At 38.9% G+C, this 19,298-nt stretch overlaps 1 protein-coding gene across 1 annotated transcript in view; it reads right to left on the bottom strand.

Annotated features, from left to right (window-relative positions):
• Positions 1 to 285: 285 nt before the first annotated feature.
• The window catches only part of LOC133546695 (zinc finger protein 271-like), a 43,701-nt gene continuing 24,688 nt past the window's right edge, over positions 286 to 19,298 (bottom strand). Inside the window, exons 4-6 of the mRNA XM_061892490.1 lie at positions 17,050 to 17,209; positions 4,394 to 4,720; positions 286 to 1,750 (exon numbers count right to left, since the gene is read on the bottom strand). Of these exons, the coding sequence (XP_061748474.1) occupies positions 669 to 1,750; positions 4,394 to 4,720; positions 17,050 to 17,209 (1,569 nt within the window). The 3' untranslated portion in view covers positions 286 to 668. The remainder of the gene's footprint in view (positions 1,751 to 4,393; positions 4,721 to 17,049; positions 17,210 to 19,298) is intronic.

Genomic DNA, 19,298 nt, shown 5'->3' with positions numbered 1-19,298 from the left:
GATTAATTTATTCAGCAGAGCATTAAAACTTGAATCCGACAAAAAAGTAAACACAAATGCTGTCTTCCTCGCTGCTAAAACATGATAGCAACATGCATCTGCTAGCCCCCACTTCTCACAATGTGGCGAGGTAGATCTATAAGAGGCACTCTAATATGGTACTTAAATCTCTATTTTTAGTCTTATTATCGAGGAATATTGAGGTCACACTTATATTAAAAAATTAATGTCAAAGTTTCGTCCAGTATTCTGATGATGATGATGAATCTGCGTCCAAACTCAGAGTCCAAATTTTGTTAACAATTTTATTAATTCGTACTTTTAATTGGAGAATAACATCAATAAAATGCAATGGAACAAATGTGTGAAAAAAATAAAAAAAGAAATATGACCTCTCTTTAACAATGGGAAATTAGAATAAAAATTTAGAAACATTTATAATATTCAATAAATGCACACAACTTAAAAAGTCATTCCAGGACAACATATAAGAGTAGAAGATAAGAAGCACAACATTCAACATAAAATATACGTTCATATTAATCATGCTGTGTTCTTAAAGTACATTTAGCACAATCACTGTTTATAAGTGTTTTTAAATCCCTGCAGCTTCCTTGACTGTTACACACTTGTAATTACTGACCTGATGCTTAAAACTTAATGTTTTATCACACAATCGGTTTCTCTCCAGTGTGTGTTCTCATGTGTGTGGTCATGTATTGCTTTCTGGAGAAACTCTTCTTGCAAACAGGGCAAGTAAAAGGTTTCTCTCCAGTATGTATTCTCATGTGTGTGGTCATGTCAGGCTTCATGGAGAAACTCTTCTTACAAACAGAGCAAGGAAAAGGTTTCTCACCAGTGTGTGTCCTCATGTGTGTGGTCATGTGTTGCTTTCTGGAGAAACTCTTCTTACAAACAGAGCAAATAAAAGGTTTCTCTCCAGTATGTGTTCTCATGTGTGTGGTCATGTTTGGCTTTGAGGAGAAACTCTTCTCACAGACGGAGCAAGTAAAAGGTTTCTCTCCAGTGTGTGTTCTCATGTGTGTGGTCATGTGATGCTTACTGATGAAAATCTTCTTACAGACAGAGCAAGTGAAAGGTTTCTCACCTGTGTGTGTTTTCATGTGTAATATCATGACACTCTTAGCGTTGAATCTTTTAGCACAAATTGAGCAAGCAAAAGGTTTCTCTCCAGTATGTGTTCTCATGTGTGTGGTCATGTCATTCTTTCTGGGGAAACTCTTCTTACAAACAGAGCAAGTAAAAGGTTTCTCTCCAGTATGTATTGTCATGTGTGTGGTCATGTATTGCTTTCTGGAGAAACTCTTCTTACAAACAGGGCAAGTATAAGGTTTCTCTCCAGTATGTGTTCTCATGTGTACTGTAAAATTACTCTTATGTCTAAAAGATTTTTCACATTCAGAGCAGTCAAAGTGTTTGTTGTTAGTGTGATGTCTCGTATCACCTTCAGAGTCATTTTTACTCTTCAAAGGTTTTTGGATGTGGTCACTGTGATCAGAAGAGTGTGACATCATGTGGTCCATGTCTGACAGTGGAGCAAAGATGCTGTCTGGTTCTGACTTTATATCATCTTCGTCATTAACCTCCTCCAACCTTGGAAGCTGCTCCCACAGTTCCTCTTCTTCCTCTATATGAGTGGGCTCGAGCTTCTTCTGTCCCACACTGGAGCTCCACTCCTGCTGCTTGGAGGGAATCTCTTCATGACTCTCTGCTGACACCTGCTGGACGTCTGCAGAACATAGAACACAAATGAGGTGTTACTTATTGAAGTTTGCAGTATTCAAACTATTCACAGGTGAGTTAGGCCAAATAGACAGCACTCCACGTTATGCATTTATTTAGTTTACCTTTTCTTTGGCCCACCCCTATAAAGTTATTCATTTTCTCCACCTACATTCAAAAGACAGCATCTATCTATATCTTGAAAAACAAAAACAATGATGTGTGTGGTGTTTGAGAACAGTTTGTAAGAGTTTGACAGTAAAACTTTTCATGAACTTTAACTCACCTTAATGTGCTGGACGTCTTTGATCATTATGATTTTGGTTTAGGTTTAGAGCAGGGGTCTCAAAAATGCGGCCCGCGGGCAAAATTGCGATCCGCGATACGTTATTATGCGGCGCGCGCTTTGATGTGACAATTTTATGTTGGTGCGGCCCATGAGTTTAATCTGAACGGCGCTTGATAGGTCATGCTTGCCCACGTCCCCAATTTTCCCGGGAGACCCCTGAATTTCAGGGCACCAATTCTCTCGAAGCCCCTTTCAATTTTTACCAGATCAACAATATTCAGGGAGTGCCATAATGGCACTGCCTTTAGCGCCCCCTATATCCTGAATTGACAGCGTGCAAGCCTAATTAGAATAGAATAGAATAAAATAGACTTTATTGTCATTATATTTGCATATAACGAGATTAAAGACTCCAACTTGAGTGGCGGTTGTGGGAACAAATATGGGGTGAAATAAATAACACAAGAGGTAATAAAGGAAAAACTAACAATTGAAATAAACAGACAACTATCCAATAAAAATAACAAGCAATCCTGTACAATATACAGCACACTGTAGAAATACAAAATACTGTACAATATACAGAACAAGACAAGAGTACGGAAGTAATAAATAACAATCAGTATTGCACTGGAAGGGTATTAGGGCATGATATTGTACAGGGGTGAATTATTATTATTATTATAAGTTAGATTTTAACATGGTGACAGCTCTGGAGAAGAAGCTGTCTCTGAGCCTGTTTGTTCTGGCTCTGATGCACCTGTAGCACCTCTAGCGCCTGCCTGATGGTAGCAGGTGGAACAGGTGGTAGCCAGGGTGTGTGCTGTCTTTGGTGATGGTTTTTGCTTTCTTGAGGCAACGGGAGTTATGTAAATGCTTCAGGGAGGGCAGGGGGCAGCCGATGATTTTTTGTGCAAACTTTATGACCCTCTAATTCGCCCGTTTGTCTGCTTCAGTGCAGCTGGCGTACCACACGGTTATGCAGAGTGGTCTAAAGTCCTGTTTTCAGAAGAAAGCAAATTTTGTATTTCATTTGGAAGTCAAGGCGCTATAGTCTGGAGGAAGGCTGGAGAGGAGCAAAATCCAAGTTGCTTGAATTCCAGTGTGTTCCCACAGTCAGCAATGGTTTGGGGAGCCATGTCAGCTGCTGGTTTTGGTCCACTGTGTTTAATCAAGTCTACAGTCAATGCAGCTGTGTACCAAGAGCACTCCATGCTTCCATCTGTTGTAAAGCTCTATGGAGATGATGACTTCATCTTCCAGCATGATCTGCCAAAACCAGCAGGAACTGGTGTACTGACCATGGCATTACTGTCCGCGATTGGCCTGCCAACTCCCCTGACCTGAACCCCTTAGAGAATTTGTGGGGTATTGTGAAGAAGAAGCTGTAAGACACCAGACCCAATAATGCAAATGAGTTTAAGGCCACTAGCGAAGCATCCTGAGCATCCATAACACCTCAGCAATGCCACAGGCCGATTGCCTCCATGCCACGCCGCATTGATGCAGTAATCCATGCGAAAGGATTCCCAACCAAGTACTTAGTGCATTATTTGACATTTTCAAATATTTGATTTTGTTTTGCTGTTATAAATCTTTTTTTTTACTTGGTCCTAGGAAATGTTCACATTTTTTGAGATAGGATTTTTGAGTTTTCTTAAGCTGTATGCCATAATCAGCAATATTAAAATAATAAAAGGCTTGCAATATTTCAGTTGATGTGTAATGCATCCAGAATGTCTGACATTTCCATGTTTTTAGTTTCATTACAGAAAATAAAGGACTTTATCACAATATTATAATTTTCTGAGACAGTCCTGTGTGTGTGTGTGTGTGTGTATATATATATATATATATATATATATATATATATTTCGCCGCTTCTGTCATCACACATACGAGATTGCAAGGCATATAGTCAACAGCCACACAGGTTACACTGAAGGTTGTGATATAAACAACTTTAACACTCTTATTAATATGCGCCACACTGTGAACCCACACCAAACAAGAATGACAAACACATTTCGGGAGGACATCCTGATAGTAACACAACATAAACCGAACGGAACAGATACCCACAATCCCAGGCATCCGTGACTATTCCTGGCTATATTATACACCCCGCTAGCACCAACCCTCCCCCCCCCCCCCCCCCGCCCCCCGTGTGTCGCTTGAGGTGGGCGGGGTTGGGGGGGCAGGGTTTGGTGCTAGCGGGGTGTATAATGTAGCCACGAATAGTCACAGATGCATGGGATTGTGGGTATTTGTTCTGTTCTGTTTTATGTTGTGTTACTGTGAGAATGTCCTCCCGAAATGTGTTTGTCATTCTTGTATAATCTTGTATAATGTTGAGCTTACTTGGACTGTGATGAAGCTGTGAGGACTCAGGTGGTTTGTCTTCATGCTCTTCAGTCTTCACAGAGACAACAGTCAGTGGAAACTTGCTGACATCAGCCTCCTCCTGCCCTACAGGACACTCTCCCTCCTGACTCATCCACACTTCCTCCTCTTCCTCTTTCATGTGGGGGGGGCTGTGGATCCTCTTCTTCCTCTTTAATGTGTGGGGGCTGTGGATCCTCTTCTTCCTCTTTAATGTGGGGGGCTGTGGATCCTCCCCTTCCTCTTTAATGTGGGGGGGCTGTGGATCCTCCCCTTCCTCTTTAATGTGAGGGGGCTGCTGGACGTCTGTTGGGTAAATAAGTAAATAAGATAAAGAGAGTATAGAAATAGTTTTGAACTGACACTGTTAACACAATGACATGATTTGTGTTCTTTTGTGTGTTGTGTTAAAAGTGTGTAGCAAAACAACCAATAAAAACACTGGAAATACCTACTTTTTTCCTAAAATAATTCAAAAGTGGTAGTGAGTACACAAACAGACTTGGAAATTTGATGGAGGGCAATTTGAAAAGTTTGTATAAGTACGAGGCAGCATTGATTGAAGCATTCTTAACTTCACTGATGTAAAGTGGGTAAATATTGTTTTGTGTATACGGTCTATGACACCTAAACTTGATCAGTAAACTTAACCATAATATTATAATGATATTGTCATTACCATAACTTCAATATCATGGAAATAAAAAAAATATAATTCCAAAATCACTAAAAAAACAAAAAAAACATTCATGGTATGTTTTTGTTATCATGCAACATACTTTCTTGAGGTCATTTTGTTGGCTGGGCCAAAAGGAACTTTTACCAAAACATGTTTTACTATGTGCTGTTTTATGGAGTATCTTCATCAACAATTCCTCTTTAGGAATTGGAGACCATCTACGACACGCTGAAGGAAAGTCAGTCACCTTTATGTGCTTTTAATAAAACAAGTGTTGACTACTTTGGTTACTGAAAATAAATGTTTACTTTCACTTATTGATGCATGTAGGTCAGAATCATGACGTGAAATAATTAGATTTGATTACAGTATAAAATGTATCTTGTGAGTGTGTGAGTTTAGTGTAAACATGTTGATACAGGTTTACTTCTTGGGGACTGGAACACAGATATGTCCTGAAAGGATGCACCCATTTTTAAAACGTTCACTAAACTGTGCCACCAACATTGTCTCACTTAGCTCATTAAGCAAACTACCAGGGTGAGTGAGTTCTTTTAAACCTTCATAGACCTCCTTGTTACTTCTGACCAGTCTCAGATCACCACAACTGGAACTACTGTATGAGGCTTAAGTGATCATTCCATCATTTTCTGTACCCATAAAGAACAGAACCGAGGCTAACGGCCACAAAACAAGCGAAGCTACAATCCTCAAGACCAAGACTAGCAAGGCTTTCAATGACAAACTGCCGAAATAAGACTTGCCTCGGTACTTGCAAGTACACAGGTCTTTGGGTCAATTCCTAACCTCAGAAAAGTAAATAACTTCACAGTCAAAGTGGGCGACAATATTATAACAAACAAAAATTAGATTAACTTTCTTGGCTGCATCGTAGAGACTAATCTCTCCAGTGAAAAAATGACTACTCAGGTAGTGAAAGAATCAACCGACAAATTATATTCTTACTAATGTTGTCCCGATACCAATATTTTGGTACCGAGACCTGTACAAAAATGTATTTTGATACTTTTCTAAAAAAAAGGGATCACAGAAAAGTGCTTTATTGGCTTTTTTAAAATAACATTTGTTTTGGGGTACATTAAACATGTTTCCTATTGCAAGTTTGTGAACATACTGGACAACTTGTCTTTTAGTAGTAAGTATATAAAGAAAAGCTCATAATTTAGTCTGTTGACGTATCCAGTAACATATTGTGTCATTTATATTCTATTATTATTAGGTCAAAATTATTAAGGACAAGTGGTAAAAAATGGATTATTAATTTACTTATCAATTAACTGTAAATATCTGCTTATTTTCTGTTTTAACATGTTCTACCTACACTTCTGTTAAAATGTAATAATCACTTATGTTTCTGTTGTTTGGATACTTTACATTAGTTTTGGATGATACCATAAATGTGGGTATCAATCTGATACCAAGTAGTTACAGGATCATATATTGGTCATATTCAAAGTCCTCATGTGTCCAGTGACATTTTTCCTGAGTTTATAAACATAATATAAATAATTACAAATAAAAAAACGAAAGAAGATGTGATGGCAAAACATTTTGATGTAAACATAGAAGTAGTACTTTTTAGAGGCGGTTTAGTACCGAATATGATTAATGCAGTTGAGATGGGGTCCAACACCCGCCACGACCCCAAACGTGACAAGCAGTAGAAAATGGATGGATGGATAGTATCACGGTACTTTACCAATACCGGCATTCCGTACACCCTTACTTCTTATATAGTAGGATCACCCCGCTGGTGGGTAGAAATACACTTAAGACTCTGACACAAGCACTCATTTAAAGGCCTACTGAAAGCCACTACTAGCGACCACACAGTCTGATAGTTTATATATCAATGATGAAATATTAACATTGCAACACATGCCAATACGGACGGTTTAGTTTACTAAATTGCAATTTTAAATTTCCTGCGGAGTTTATTGGTGAAAACGTCACGGACTGTAAGGAAATATTAGCGGTGCACCACACACAGCTAAAAGTTGTCTGCTTTAACGGCGTAATTACACAGTATTTTGGACATCTGTGTTGCTGAATCTTTTGCAATTTGTTCAATTAATAATGGAGAAGTCAAAGTAGAAAGATGGAGTTGGGAAGCTTTAACCTTTAGCCACACAAACACACGGTGATTCCTTGTTTAAAATTCCCGGAGGTGAAACTTTACTATGGATCAGAGCGGTCCAGCAAACATGGATCCCGACCAAATGTCAACCAGCAGGTTTCGGTGAGAAAATTGTGGTTAAAAAGTCACCTCTTACCGGAGATCAGCTGAACTTGCGCCATCCATACAGCTGCCGTCGACTTCCCTCAGAGACTGGCCTCAAGACACCCGTGGACACACCCCTCCGACTATCAGGTACTATTAAACTCACTAATACGTCACTTCCTGTTCACGAGAAAGGACACAAAAGAAAAAGGCTCCGCTTTTGCTACCGGACTTTTTATTTATTCTGAAGATTTTGACCACTGATTTGCGATCACAGCCACAGGAGAGTCACCTGGCATCCTTGACCTCATTTTGGTCAGTTGTGAGGCACTGATACGCTGAAATGAGGCAAGTTGGATGAGACGTTTGCCTCAAGCCATCGGCGCCTTACCGCAGCTCAAAGCGGTTGCCTAGCAACCAAAAGCTACGGCGAGTTTACAGCTGTTTTAAAGTGCTTCCAACGTCGCAGTGTTATAAGTTGACAGACTAACACCTGAAATCGATCTGTGAACAACGCAATGCACGCATTGTTGGAACAAACAAGTTAAACGTGCTGCAAGTTGCTAAAGTAACTGCCGTTTAAGACACAAGAGTCACTGATGTCATCGATCTGCCACAATGCCAAAAGTTAAAGAGAAGACTGAAACCCAAAACCTTCGTGTCAGCCGACACAGGACACAACTGGGACCAAGATTTGAGACTGGAAACAGGACATGATGGGAATCAAGAAGGAGTACTACTAAAAATACTCCATGAATTAAAAGAAGATTGGAAAGAAATGAAAGAAGAAATGAAAGAAATAAAAAACGATCTGAAAAAAGCAATGGAAGAACACAAACAAGATGTGAAAAGTCTGCAAACTCAAATCATCACCAGAAAAAATGAAGTCTCTGATATGTGCCAACAATTGAAGACCTTTCAAGAAGATATGCGCCAACAAATGAAGACCCTTCAAGAAGACAACTCCATGCTGTGGAATATCATAGATGAAATGGAGCAGGATAAACGAATGAATGATATCATGGTGACAGGGCACCGAATTAAACCAAGATCCTATGCGAAGGCTGTGAATAATGAAGGTGAACCAGATGAAATGGACCTTGTCTCGGCAGAACAGCAAGTGGTCAACTCTCTGCAATCAAAGGAAATTGAAATCGATATTATTACCATCGAAACATGCATCCCACTGAACAGAAGAGACAACAACGCCACTCCAGTCGTGCTCGTGAAACTCGTAAACAGAACATCTAAAATGGCATTGCTGAGACAGGGAAAGAAGCTGAAGGGAACAAATGTGTACATGAATGAGCATCTCACTAAACATAATGCTGGAATCGCCAAGAAAGCACGCAACTTGAGAAAGCAGGGAAAAATCCAGGGAACTTGGAGCGCCAACTGTAAAATCTACATCAAGCTGAATGGAGGTCCAGAAGCAAGAGTAATTGTTGTCAATGACATCAAAGACCTGGACAAATTTGAAGTTTACACAGCTTCCACAGCAATGATGATAATGGACTCTGACAGAAAACAAGCACCTAAATTCAACATCAACACTACTACGCTGCAAGGGACGACTAAAAAAGAAGACCTAGATTCAGGACTGCTTCCATCTACACTTATAGACATTATTGAAACGACATCAAAGATTGTTGAGCAAGGAAATATGGAACTACAAAACTTCTGCAACAAAGAGCACAAAAACCAGGATTTGGAAAACGATATAGATCCAGATACAATTTTTTTCCCCCACATTAGTAATAATTGTTTTTATTACAAAGATGAGCAATACAATAGCATCATTAAAAGTGATAACAAATTGTCAATTGTTCATTTTAATAGCAGAAGCTTGTATGCAAACTACAACAACATTAAGAACTTTTTGAAATACATCAAAAAACCCTTCAAAGTGATCGCCGTCACAGAAACATGGATTGATGATAAAAAAGGAATAGATTTTGATCTGGAAAGATATGAACTAAACTACATCAACAGAGCCAACAAAAATGGAGGAGGAGTAGTTGTGTATGTGATGAAGAACCCGAACCTCAAAGTGGTAAAAAACATGTCATTAGCTATAGATAATATCTTAGAATGTATTACCATTGAAATATGTCTGGAAAATAGCAAAAACATAGTAATCAGTTGTATATATAGATCACCTAAGTCAAGTATAGAAACATTTGAAGAATGGATCAAGGCAACTTACATGGACAATGGTCAAAAAATAATTTTCTTATGCGGTGACTTTAATATTGACTTATTGAACCCTAACAAGCAAAGGTCTATTGATGACTTCATTGATACAATGTACAGCATCAGTTTATATCCTAAAATCACAAAGCCAAGCAGCATCACAGGACACTGTGCCACACTTATTGATCATATTTTTACCAATGATTTTGATAATAACACCACAAGTGGTCTACTTATAACCGACTTTAGGGATCATCTGCCAGTTTTTACAATATATGATGGAAACTGCAAAAAGAACATGGAAGACAAAAGGACATTTCAAAGACTGTGCACAGAGAAGAGGATGATTGCTTTCAAAATGGAGCAACAAAAGCAGGATTGGGACAATGTGTACAATGAAAAAGAGGTTGATGAAGCATACGAACATTTCTTAAACAAGTTCATAATACTTTATGACAAACATTGTCCATGGAGATAACTCAGTAGTAAACAGAGAAAGAATAATCAACCATGGATGACAAAAGGATTAAACAATGCTTGTAAGAAGAAGAATACGCTATATAGAAAATTTATAGTACAAAGAACTACAGAGGCAGAAGTTAAGTACAAAAAGTATAAAAACAAGATAACAAACATACTACGATCATGTAGAAAAGAATATTACATGAGAGCAACATGGGGCATTCTCAATAGCATTATTAAAAATGGCACTAAGAGGGATTACCCCCAATACTTCTTAGATCAGGGGTGTCAAACTCAAATACAGAGTGGGCCAAAATTTAAAACTGAACAAATCCGCGGGCCAAGGTTGAACACATTGCCTTTTAATAGGGACCCAAACAAGTTTTGTAATGAATATTAAACAAGCAAGGCTTAAATATGGCAGCATGGTGGAACAGGGGTTAGTGCATCTGCCTCACAATACGAAGGTCCTGAGTAATCCTGGGTTCTTTCTGTGTGGAGTTTGCATGTTCTCCCTGTGACTGCGTGGGTTCCCTCCGGGTACTCAGGCTTCCTCCCATGGAACAGGCAGAGCTTATATAACGTAATAGTGCAAAATCAACTTTTAAAAAACAAAGGAAAAAACTTCAGTGGTATATTAAATAGAATTTAACTTAAAAAATTAATGCCTCTTTTCTATTTGCAGCCTTCTGAGGTAAATACCAACATTAACTTTTTCCACAGGCTAATAAATTTGAAAATAAAATTAAAATGAGGTGGGCGGGGATTTGGTGGTATATTGTAGAGTTGGTGCTGCAAAGGGTTCTTGGTATTTGTTCTGTTGTGTTTATGTTGTGTTACGGTGCGGATGTTCTCCCGAAATATGTTTCGTCATTCTTGTTTGGTGTGGGTTCACAGTGTGGCGCATATTTGTAACAGTGTTAAAGTTGTTTATACGGCCACCCTCAGTGTGACCTGTATGGCTGTTGGCCAAGTATGTGTGTGTGAAAGCCACATATATTATGTGACTTGGCCAGCACGCTGTTTATATGGAGGAAAAGAGGACATGACGGCATGTTGTAGAGGACGCTAAAGGCATCGCCTTTAAAGCACGCTACCAATATTGTTGTCCGGGTGCAAATCAGGAAAATGGTTGCCCAGAGAGATTTTCGAGAAGGGCACTAAACTTCGGGAGTCTCCCGGGAAAATCGGGAGGGTTGGCAAGTATGAGTATTAGCGGTGAATGTGGTGTTACCGGCGGGCCAGCTCTAATGTTAATTTGATATTACCTCAAGGGCCAAATGAAATTAAACGGTGGGCCAATGTTTGGCCCGCGGGCCAGAGTTTCACACCCATGTCTTAGATGGAAATAAACATAATGACAACATAAAGGAAGTAGTCGAAAGCTTTAATAACTACTTTGTAAATATTGGACCAAAATTGGAAGAAAGGATTCCAGACCTAGTTTCAATTGAGGACTATAATGATACCATAGAGCGAAATCCCAACTCCATGTTCCTCAGAAATGTGACACAGGAGGAAATAGTTAAAATCGTGAAAAAATGTAAATCAAAGTCTTCAACTGATTGTAACGGAATTGATATGGATACGATAAAAAAGGTTATTGATGAGATCTCAGGACCATTAATGTATATTAGTAACCTATCATTTCAAACAGGTACATCTCCAAACAAAATGAAAATAGCTAAAGTTGCACCAATTTATAAGACTGGAGATAAACATCTATTTACAAATTATAGACCTGTTTCTTTACTTCCACAAATTTCTAAAATCATTGAAAAACTGTTCAATAAAAGATTAGAGAGTTTCATAAATAAAAATAGAATACTCGAAGAGAACCAATATGGATACAGAGCTAATGTTTCAACTTCAAAGGCTTTAATTGAAATCACAGAAGAAATGACCAATGCAATAGATAGTAAAAAATGTGCAGCAGCAGTGTTTATGGATCTAACTAAAGCATTTGACACAATTAATCACAATATTTTAATCAAAAAACTGGAATGATATGGCATCAGAGGGTTAGTCTTAAATTGGATAAGAAGTTATCAAACGAACAGGAAACAATACGTGAAACTAGGCGAACACACTTCTACAACACTAAATATATCCTGTGGTGTACCTCAGGGATCAATACTGGAACCTAAATTATTCAATCTCTATATAAATGACGTTTGTAAAGTTACAAGAGATTTAAAGTTAGTATTATTTGCGGATGAAACAACAGCGTTTTGTTGAGGAGAGAACACACAGAGGATAATACAAATAATAACAGAAGAAATGAACAAATTAAAAAAATGGTTTGACAAAAACAGACTATCATTGAATCTCAGTAAAACTAAAATAATGCCATTTGGTAACAGTAGAAAAGAAGTGTCAAACACAAATACAAATAGACGGAATAGAAATTGAAAGAGTAAATGAAACCAAATTTCTAGGTATAATGATTGATGATAAATTGAACTGGAAATCTCATGTAAAAAATATACAACATAAAAGTAACAAGAAATACGTCAATAATGTATAAAGCCAAAATATGTTCTGGACCGAAAATCAGTTTATATTCTCTACTGCTCACTAGTGTTACCATATCTGAGTTACTGTGTAGAAATATGGGGACATAATTACAAAAGTACACTTCATTCACTAACAGTGTTACAAAAAAGATCAGTTAGAATAATACATCATGTTGGATATAGACAACATACAAACCCTTTATTTATTGAATTAAAGATACTGAAATTCCACCACATAGTGAAATTGCAAACAGAAAAAATTATACACAAAGCAAACTATAACCTGCTTCCCAAGAATATACAACGATTCTTCTCAACAAAAGAGAAATATAATCTTAGAGCAAAATGTAATTTCAAACATTTGTATGCACGTACAACACTTAAGACCTTCAGTATATCAGGATGTGGAATTAAATGATGGAATGGATTAAGCAAAGCAATCAAACAATGTACTAATATCATCCACTTCAAGAAACTCTTCAAACTGGAAGTGTTTACAAAGTAGAAAGAAAAAGAACCATGATAATAAACATTCTGATTTTATTCACCCATTCATTCTCAAAATAATCGTACTTATCTCATCGTATGGAATAAAACTTACTTCACCAATTATTTATTTATTTAATTTTATTGTGATTACTTATTACTTATGGAGTATACATTGTGAATACATTGAGAACAGGAAGTGAACAAAAGTTTTAGCAACTGTTATGTAAAGAAAAGGGGTAGGAATAAATAAGCTCTGCTTCTTCCTACTCCTTTTCCAACATGTTGAAAATAGAAACTGGAAATTGTGATGTATCATGTTGTATGTGTGATGTATCATGTTGTATGTGTGATGTATCATGTTGCATGTGTGATGTATCATGTTGTATACATGCATGTGTGATGTATCATGTTGTATGTGTGATGTATCATGTTGTATGTGTGATATATCATGTTGTATACATGCATGTGTGATGTATCATGTTGCATGTGTGATATATCATGTTGTATACATGCATGTGTGATGTATCATGTTGTATGTGTGATGTATCATGTTGTATACATGCATGTGTGATGTATCATGTTGCATGTGTGATGTATCATGTTGTATACATGCATGTGTGATGTATCATGTTGTATGTGTGATGTATCATGTTGTATGTGTGATGTATCATGTTGCATGTGTGATATATCATGTTGTATACATGCATGTGTGATGTATCATGTTGCATGTGTGATGTATCATGTTGTATGTGTGATGTATCATGTTGTATACATGCATGTGTGATGTATCATGTTGTATGTGTGATGTATCATGTTGTATGCATGCATGTGTGATGTATCATGTTGTATGCATGCATGTGTGATGTATGTAAGGGACGACGTGGCGCAGTGGGAGAGTGGCCGTGCGCAACCCGAGGGTCCCTGGTTCAAATCCCACCTAGTACCAACTTGGTCACGTCCGTTGTGTCCTGAGCAAGACACTTCACCCTTGCTCCTGATGGGTTCTGGTTGGCGCCTTGCATGGCAGCTCCCTCCATCAGTGTGTGAATGTATGTGTGAATGGGTAAATGTGGAAGTAGTGTCAAAGCGCTTTGAGTACCTTGAAGGTAGAAAAGCGCTATACAAGTACAACCCATTTATCATTTATCATTTATCATGTTGTATGTGTGATGTATCATGTTGTATACATGCGTGTGATGTATCATGTTGTATGTGTGATGTATCATGTTGTATGTGTGATGTATCATGTTGTATGTGTGATGTATCATGTTGTATGTGTGATGTATCATGTTGTATGCTTGCATGTTCCAAATAAACTCAAACTCAACTCACTAAAACACAAGCAACACAATAGAAAGATAAGGGATTTCCCAGAATTATCCTAGTAAATGTGTCTAAAAACATCTGAATCAGTCCCAATGCAATAACCTTTTTTTTTTAACTTGATTTTTTATTTTTTTTTCTAGTCCGTCGCTATCAATATCCTCAAACACGAATCTTTCATCCTCGCTCATATTAATGGGGAAATTGTCATTTTCTCAGTCCGAATAGCTCTTGCTGCTGGAGGCTCCCAGTAAAAAGAGTGTGAGGTTGTGAGGAGCCCCCACACTTGTGACGACATTGTCTGCGACATCCGGTAAAGGCAAGGCTTTTTTGTCAGCACCAAAAGTTGCGAACTTTATCGTGGATGTTCTCTACTAAATTATTTCAGCAAAAATATGTCAATATCGCAAAATGATCAAGTATGACACAGAATGGAACTGCTATCCCCGTTTGAATAAGAAAATCTAATTTCAGTAGGCCTTTAACCCCACTTTGACTACGGAGTTCATGTTTGTTACCGTGATGCCTTAAAAGCCCTGAAAAACAAACTCCAGACAGCCCAAAACCAAATGATTGGGCTTCTGCTTAACCGTCAATCTCGGCCTCACCTTTCAGCCAACCATTTCCTTAACGTGGGGAGGCTCTTGGTATCTGACAGAGTACATCTTCTTGCAGTTGGTCTGGTGTACAAGATACACCATACCACTAAAATACCCATGTACCTGTCTAGATACTTCAAAATATATTCACCATTATAACACCAAAGGTAGTTGTACAAATCACATTCAACCTAGATCTCACTCCAAAAAAGGTTCTAATGTGTTTGCCTGCCATACCACCAACATGTGGAAGTCCCTATCAAAAAGAAAACATATTACTGCTTGCGGCTACTCGTAACTGGGAATAAACATAGCCTTTTATCTACTTGAAATTATATTTGCATGTATTTTCTTGCAGTATATTTGTATTTTAAATGCTACTTTCTACATAGTACTATGTGAGTTCAAATATATATTTCAACTGAAAGCATCTCAGGCTTTCTTGTAGCAGTGAATGTGTACCGTGATGAAAGTGTACCCTTTCCTATGCAAACTTCTCATAACTCCTTCAATCAATCAATCACACATTGTTACAAACTGAGAGGAACATCAACCTCAAACTGTCCCCTTTTCGTGAAGAATCTAAGTCAGGGGTCTCAAACTCAATTTACCTGGGGGCCACTGGATGCAGAAACCGGGTGAGGCTGGGCTGCAAGAAAATATGTCTTAAAAAATCCAACATGCACTTTTTAATGAATTCACCTTCTTTGAATGGCTTTCCCGCCCTCGTAACATACTTGCCAACTGTGGCGATCTCTCCGGGAAACACCCGAATATCAGTGCCCCTCCCGACAATCCCCCGGGGCAAGCATTCTCCCGGTTTTAACCTGGACAACAATATTAAGGGCGTGTCGCGATGTCACAGTCTTTAGCGTCCTCTACAACCTGCCGTCTCGTCCGCTTTTCCACCATGGCGCACATTAGTAACAGTGTTAAAGTTGTTTATACGGCCACCCTCAGTGTGACCTGTATGGCTGTTGATCAACTATGTCTTGCAGTTGTTTACTGCATCTACAGAAGCCAAATACGGCATGTGGCTGGGCTGGCACGCTGTTTGTACAGGTTGTAGAGGATGCTAAAAGCAGTTCCTCCACGGTGCCCCCTTAATATTGTTATTTTGGATGAAATTCGGGAGAATGATTACCCCAGGAGGGGCACTGAAAAATTGGGAGTCTCCCGGAAGAATCAAGAGTATGCAAGTACACCGCTGTTAGGCGCCGTTCATATAAAACACGCGGGCCGCACCAACATTAATTTTTCATATTAATCAATCGATCAATCAATCAATGTTTATTTATATAGCCCCAAATCACAAATGTCTCAAAGGACTGCACAAATCATTACGACTACAACATCCTCGGAAGAACCCACAAAAGGGCAAGGAAAACTCACACCCAGTGGGCAGGGAGAATTCACATCCAGTGGGACGCCAGTGACAATGCTGACTATGAGAAACCTTGGAGAGGACCTCAGATGTGGGCACCCCCCCCCTCTCTAGGGGACCGAAAGCAATGGATGTCGAGCGGGTCTAACATGATACTGTGAAAGTTCAATCCATAGTGGCTCCAACACAGCCGCAAGAGTTCAGTTCAAGCGGATCCAAGACAGCAGCGAGAGTCCCGTCCACAGGAAACCATCTCAAGCGGATCAGCAGCGTAGAGATATCCCCAACCGATACAGGCGAGCGGTCCATCCTGGGTCCCGACGAGCGGTCCATCCTGGGTCTCGACTCTGGACAGCCAGCACTTCATCCATGGTTATCAGACCGGACCCCCTCCACAAGGGAGGGGGGGACATAGGAGAAAGAAAAGAAGCGGCAGATCAACTGGTCTAAAAAGGAGGTCTATTTAAAGGCTAGAGTATACAGATGAGTTTTAAGGTGAGACTTAAATGCTTCTACTGAGGTAGCATCTCGAACTGTTACCGGGAGGGCATTCCAGAGTACTGGAGCCCGAACGGGTGCGGGCCGCAAAATAACGTCTCGCGGGCCGCAATTGGCCCGCGTGTTTGAGATCCCTGATCTAAATCAAAGCATTGCATCATCCCCACAAGACAAAGCATCTTCCTACTGAAGAAGTGTTAATAATGAAATGTAAAGTTAGTAAAGATGTGAGAGTAAGAAGTAAACAAACCTGTTCTGTGTAACACAACTTGATGTTTCTTGAAAACAGCGTCCAGTAGTTGATGTTGTCGCTCCTTCTCCTCTTTTGTAAGACAAAGTTCCTCCTCATACTTTGCTATAGTTCTTTCGCACATTTTCACACAATCACAACACTTTACTCTCACACTTGATCTCTACTTAGCGATGTGTTGATAACTTCTGTGTCTTCTGTTAGCAGCTAACAAGCTAAGCTAACTAGCGAGCTAAGCTAACTAACAAGCAAAGATAGCACGAGAAGCAGCACAGTGCTTCTAGAGCATCGAGACCACTTTATCCTTACATAAAGAATCAAAGATGTATTTTATACGACGTAAATATTTCAAACTGGATAACAAATAATAAGACTGTCTTTCTCCGTCCATGTGCTGCACACTTGACGTTACAAGGCAGTACTGCTCTCTTCTGCTGCCTTCCGTTTACACCGGAAGCTGGGAATGACGTCACAGCCGAGTTAACGAAGAGGTAGCTCTATATAAGATATTGCCTGCTGTCACTGTTACCATGCTTTTATAACCTGTAATATTTATTTGAATAACAATGTGATATAAACGAGTGTCTTGTTTTTCAAAAATAAATTCAAAGTATATCAAACAAAGCTTTAATGTTGGGGTTCAGTGGCGCCCCCGTGCGACATTTATTGCAATGACAAGAGTGAAAGTGCTAGAAATTGTAGCGATATTACTGCCTGATTCCACGTATTTTTATTGTGGTTCCCTTTTACTCCTAGATAATTTATTTTCATACAAAACATTAATAAAACATTCAAATATCACAGAACGTGATGTCACACGAACCAGAGGTGTGGACTCGAGTCACATGAATTGGACTCGAGTCGGACTCGAGTCATAAATTTGATGACTTTAGACTCGACTTGACCACATTTAAAAAGACTTGCAATTCGACTTAGACTTTAACATCAATGACTTGTGACTTGACTTGGACTTGAGCCTTTTGACTTGACATGACTTGCTACTTTCCCCGAAACCCAAAGATTAAAAAGTTATTCAGGAGCGCTCCGTATCTTTCATTTAGTATTTGTGTGTGTCTGCGTGTTGTTCCCGTCAGCTTGTATGCTCTCAGTACAACAGCCAATCACATTGCAGGTCAGCTTGTATGCTCTCAGTACAACAGCCAATCACATTAGTACTGTTGTTTTGCTCCCACAGCACTCATCCAATCACATTGCAGGTCAGCTTGTATGCTCTCAGTACAACAGCCAATCACATTGCAGGTCAGCTTGTATGCTCTCAGTACAACAGCCAATCAAATTAGTACTGTTGTTTTGCTCCCACAGCACTCATCCAATCAAATTGCAGGAAAACCAAGGAAGAATAATTCTTAAACAACGCGCCATTGAGAAAAAAAATATGCCAACGTTGGTTTCGTCCGGGTATAAAAAACTACGACTTGGTCAACAAAAAACGAATTGCCGTATGCAAAACATGCAGTTCGAATATGTAGACGCAACAACTTCCAATTTCGTTCGACATTTGAAGATGCACAAAGAAGGGTAAGTTTTGATTGTAAGCTAAAGTTTATTGGCTGAGTAATGTGACTTTTATTTGCTGTGTAGTTAAATGAGTGAGGCTGTAAACTCACTGCTAACGTTATAACCATAGTCATCTTATAAGTAGACGCGGTATAGAGCACTTCTGCTACTGGCGCTGAGGAGACGAGACGCGCGGCCGCCATCTTGGAGTGGTGATCCGCTTCACTCAGTGCAATTAATTTGTCAGGAGCAATGAACAGTCGGCCTCCATCTTGGAGTGGTGATCCGCTCCACTCAGTGCAATTAATTTGGCAGGAGCAATGAACAGTCGGCGCATTTAATTAATCTTACCTCACTAAAAAACACTGATTTTCGTCATACGTGTAACTATGATAAAAGGACACATGTTTTGGTGTGTTTTATTATTCATTGTTTGCTTAACAGTAACAGAATATTTGTATATGCTATAAGTGACCAGACGTCCAAGATCAATACTGGGAATATAATCCCAGAGAAGGGGAAAAAAACATATGCATGTACATATGTATATACATGCATATGTTCTACATAAAAAAATGTATGAATACATTAGATATCTATGTATCTTACGGACCTATAGACTATCTCTGTTGCTGCAGCAGCAGGGAGTTTATTCTGTCTCGGCATTTTGTATTGATATTCTATTATATTCTTCCCTTAAATGATCATGTTTTCAGTGATTGTTTTATATG

The sequence above is a fragment of the Nerophis ophidion genome, unplaced genomic scaffold (assembly GCF_033978795.1).
Source record: "Nerophis ophidion isolate RoL-2023_Sa unplaced genomic scaffold, RoL_Noph_v1.0 HiC_scaffold_37, whole genome shotgun sequence".
In the NCBI taxonomy this organism is placed as follows: Eukaryota; Metazoa; Chordata; class Actinopteri; order Syngnathiformes; family Syngnathidae; genus Nerophis; species Nerophis ophidion.
This window is presented reverse-complemented; position numbering and strand designations above follow the sequence as displayed.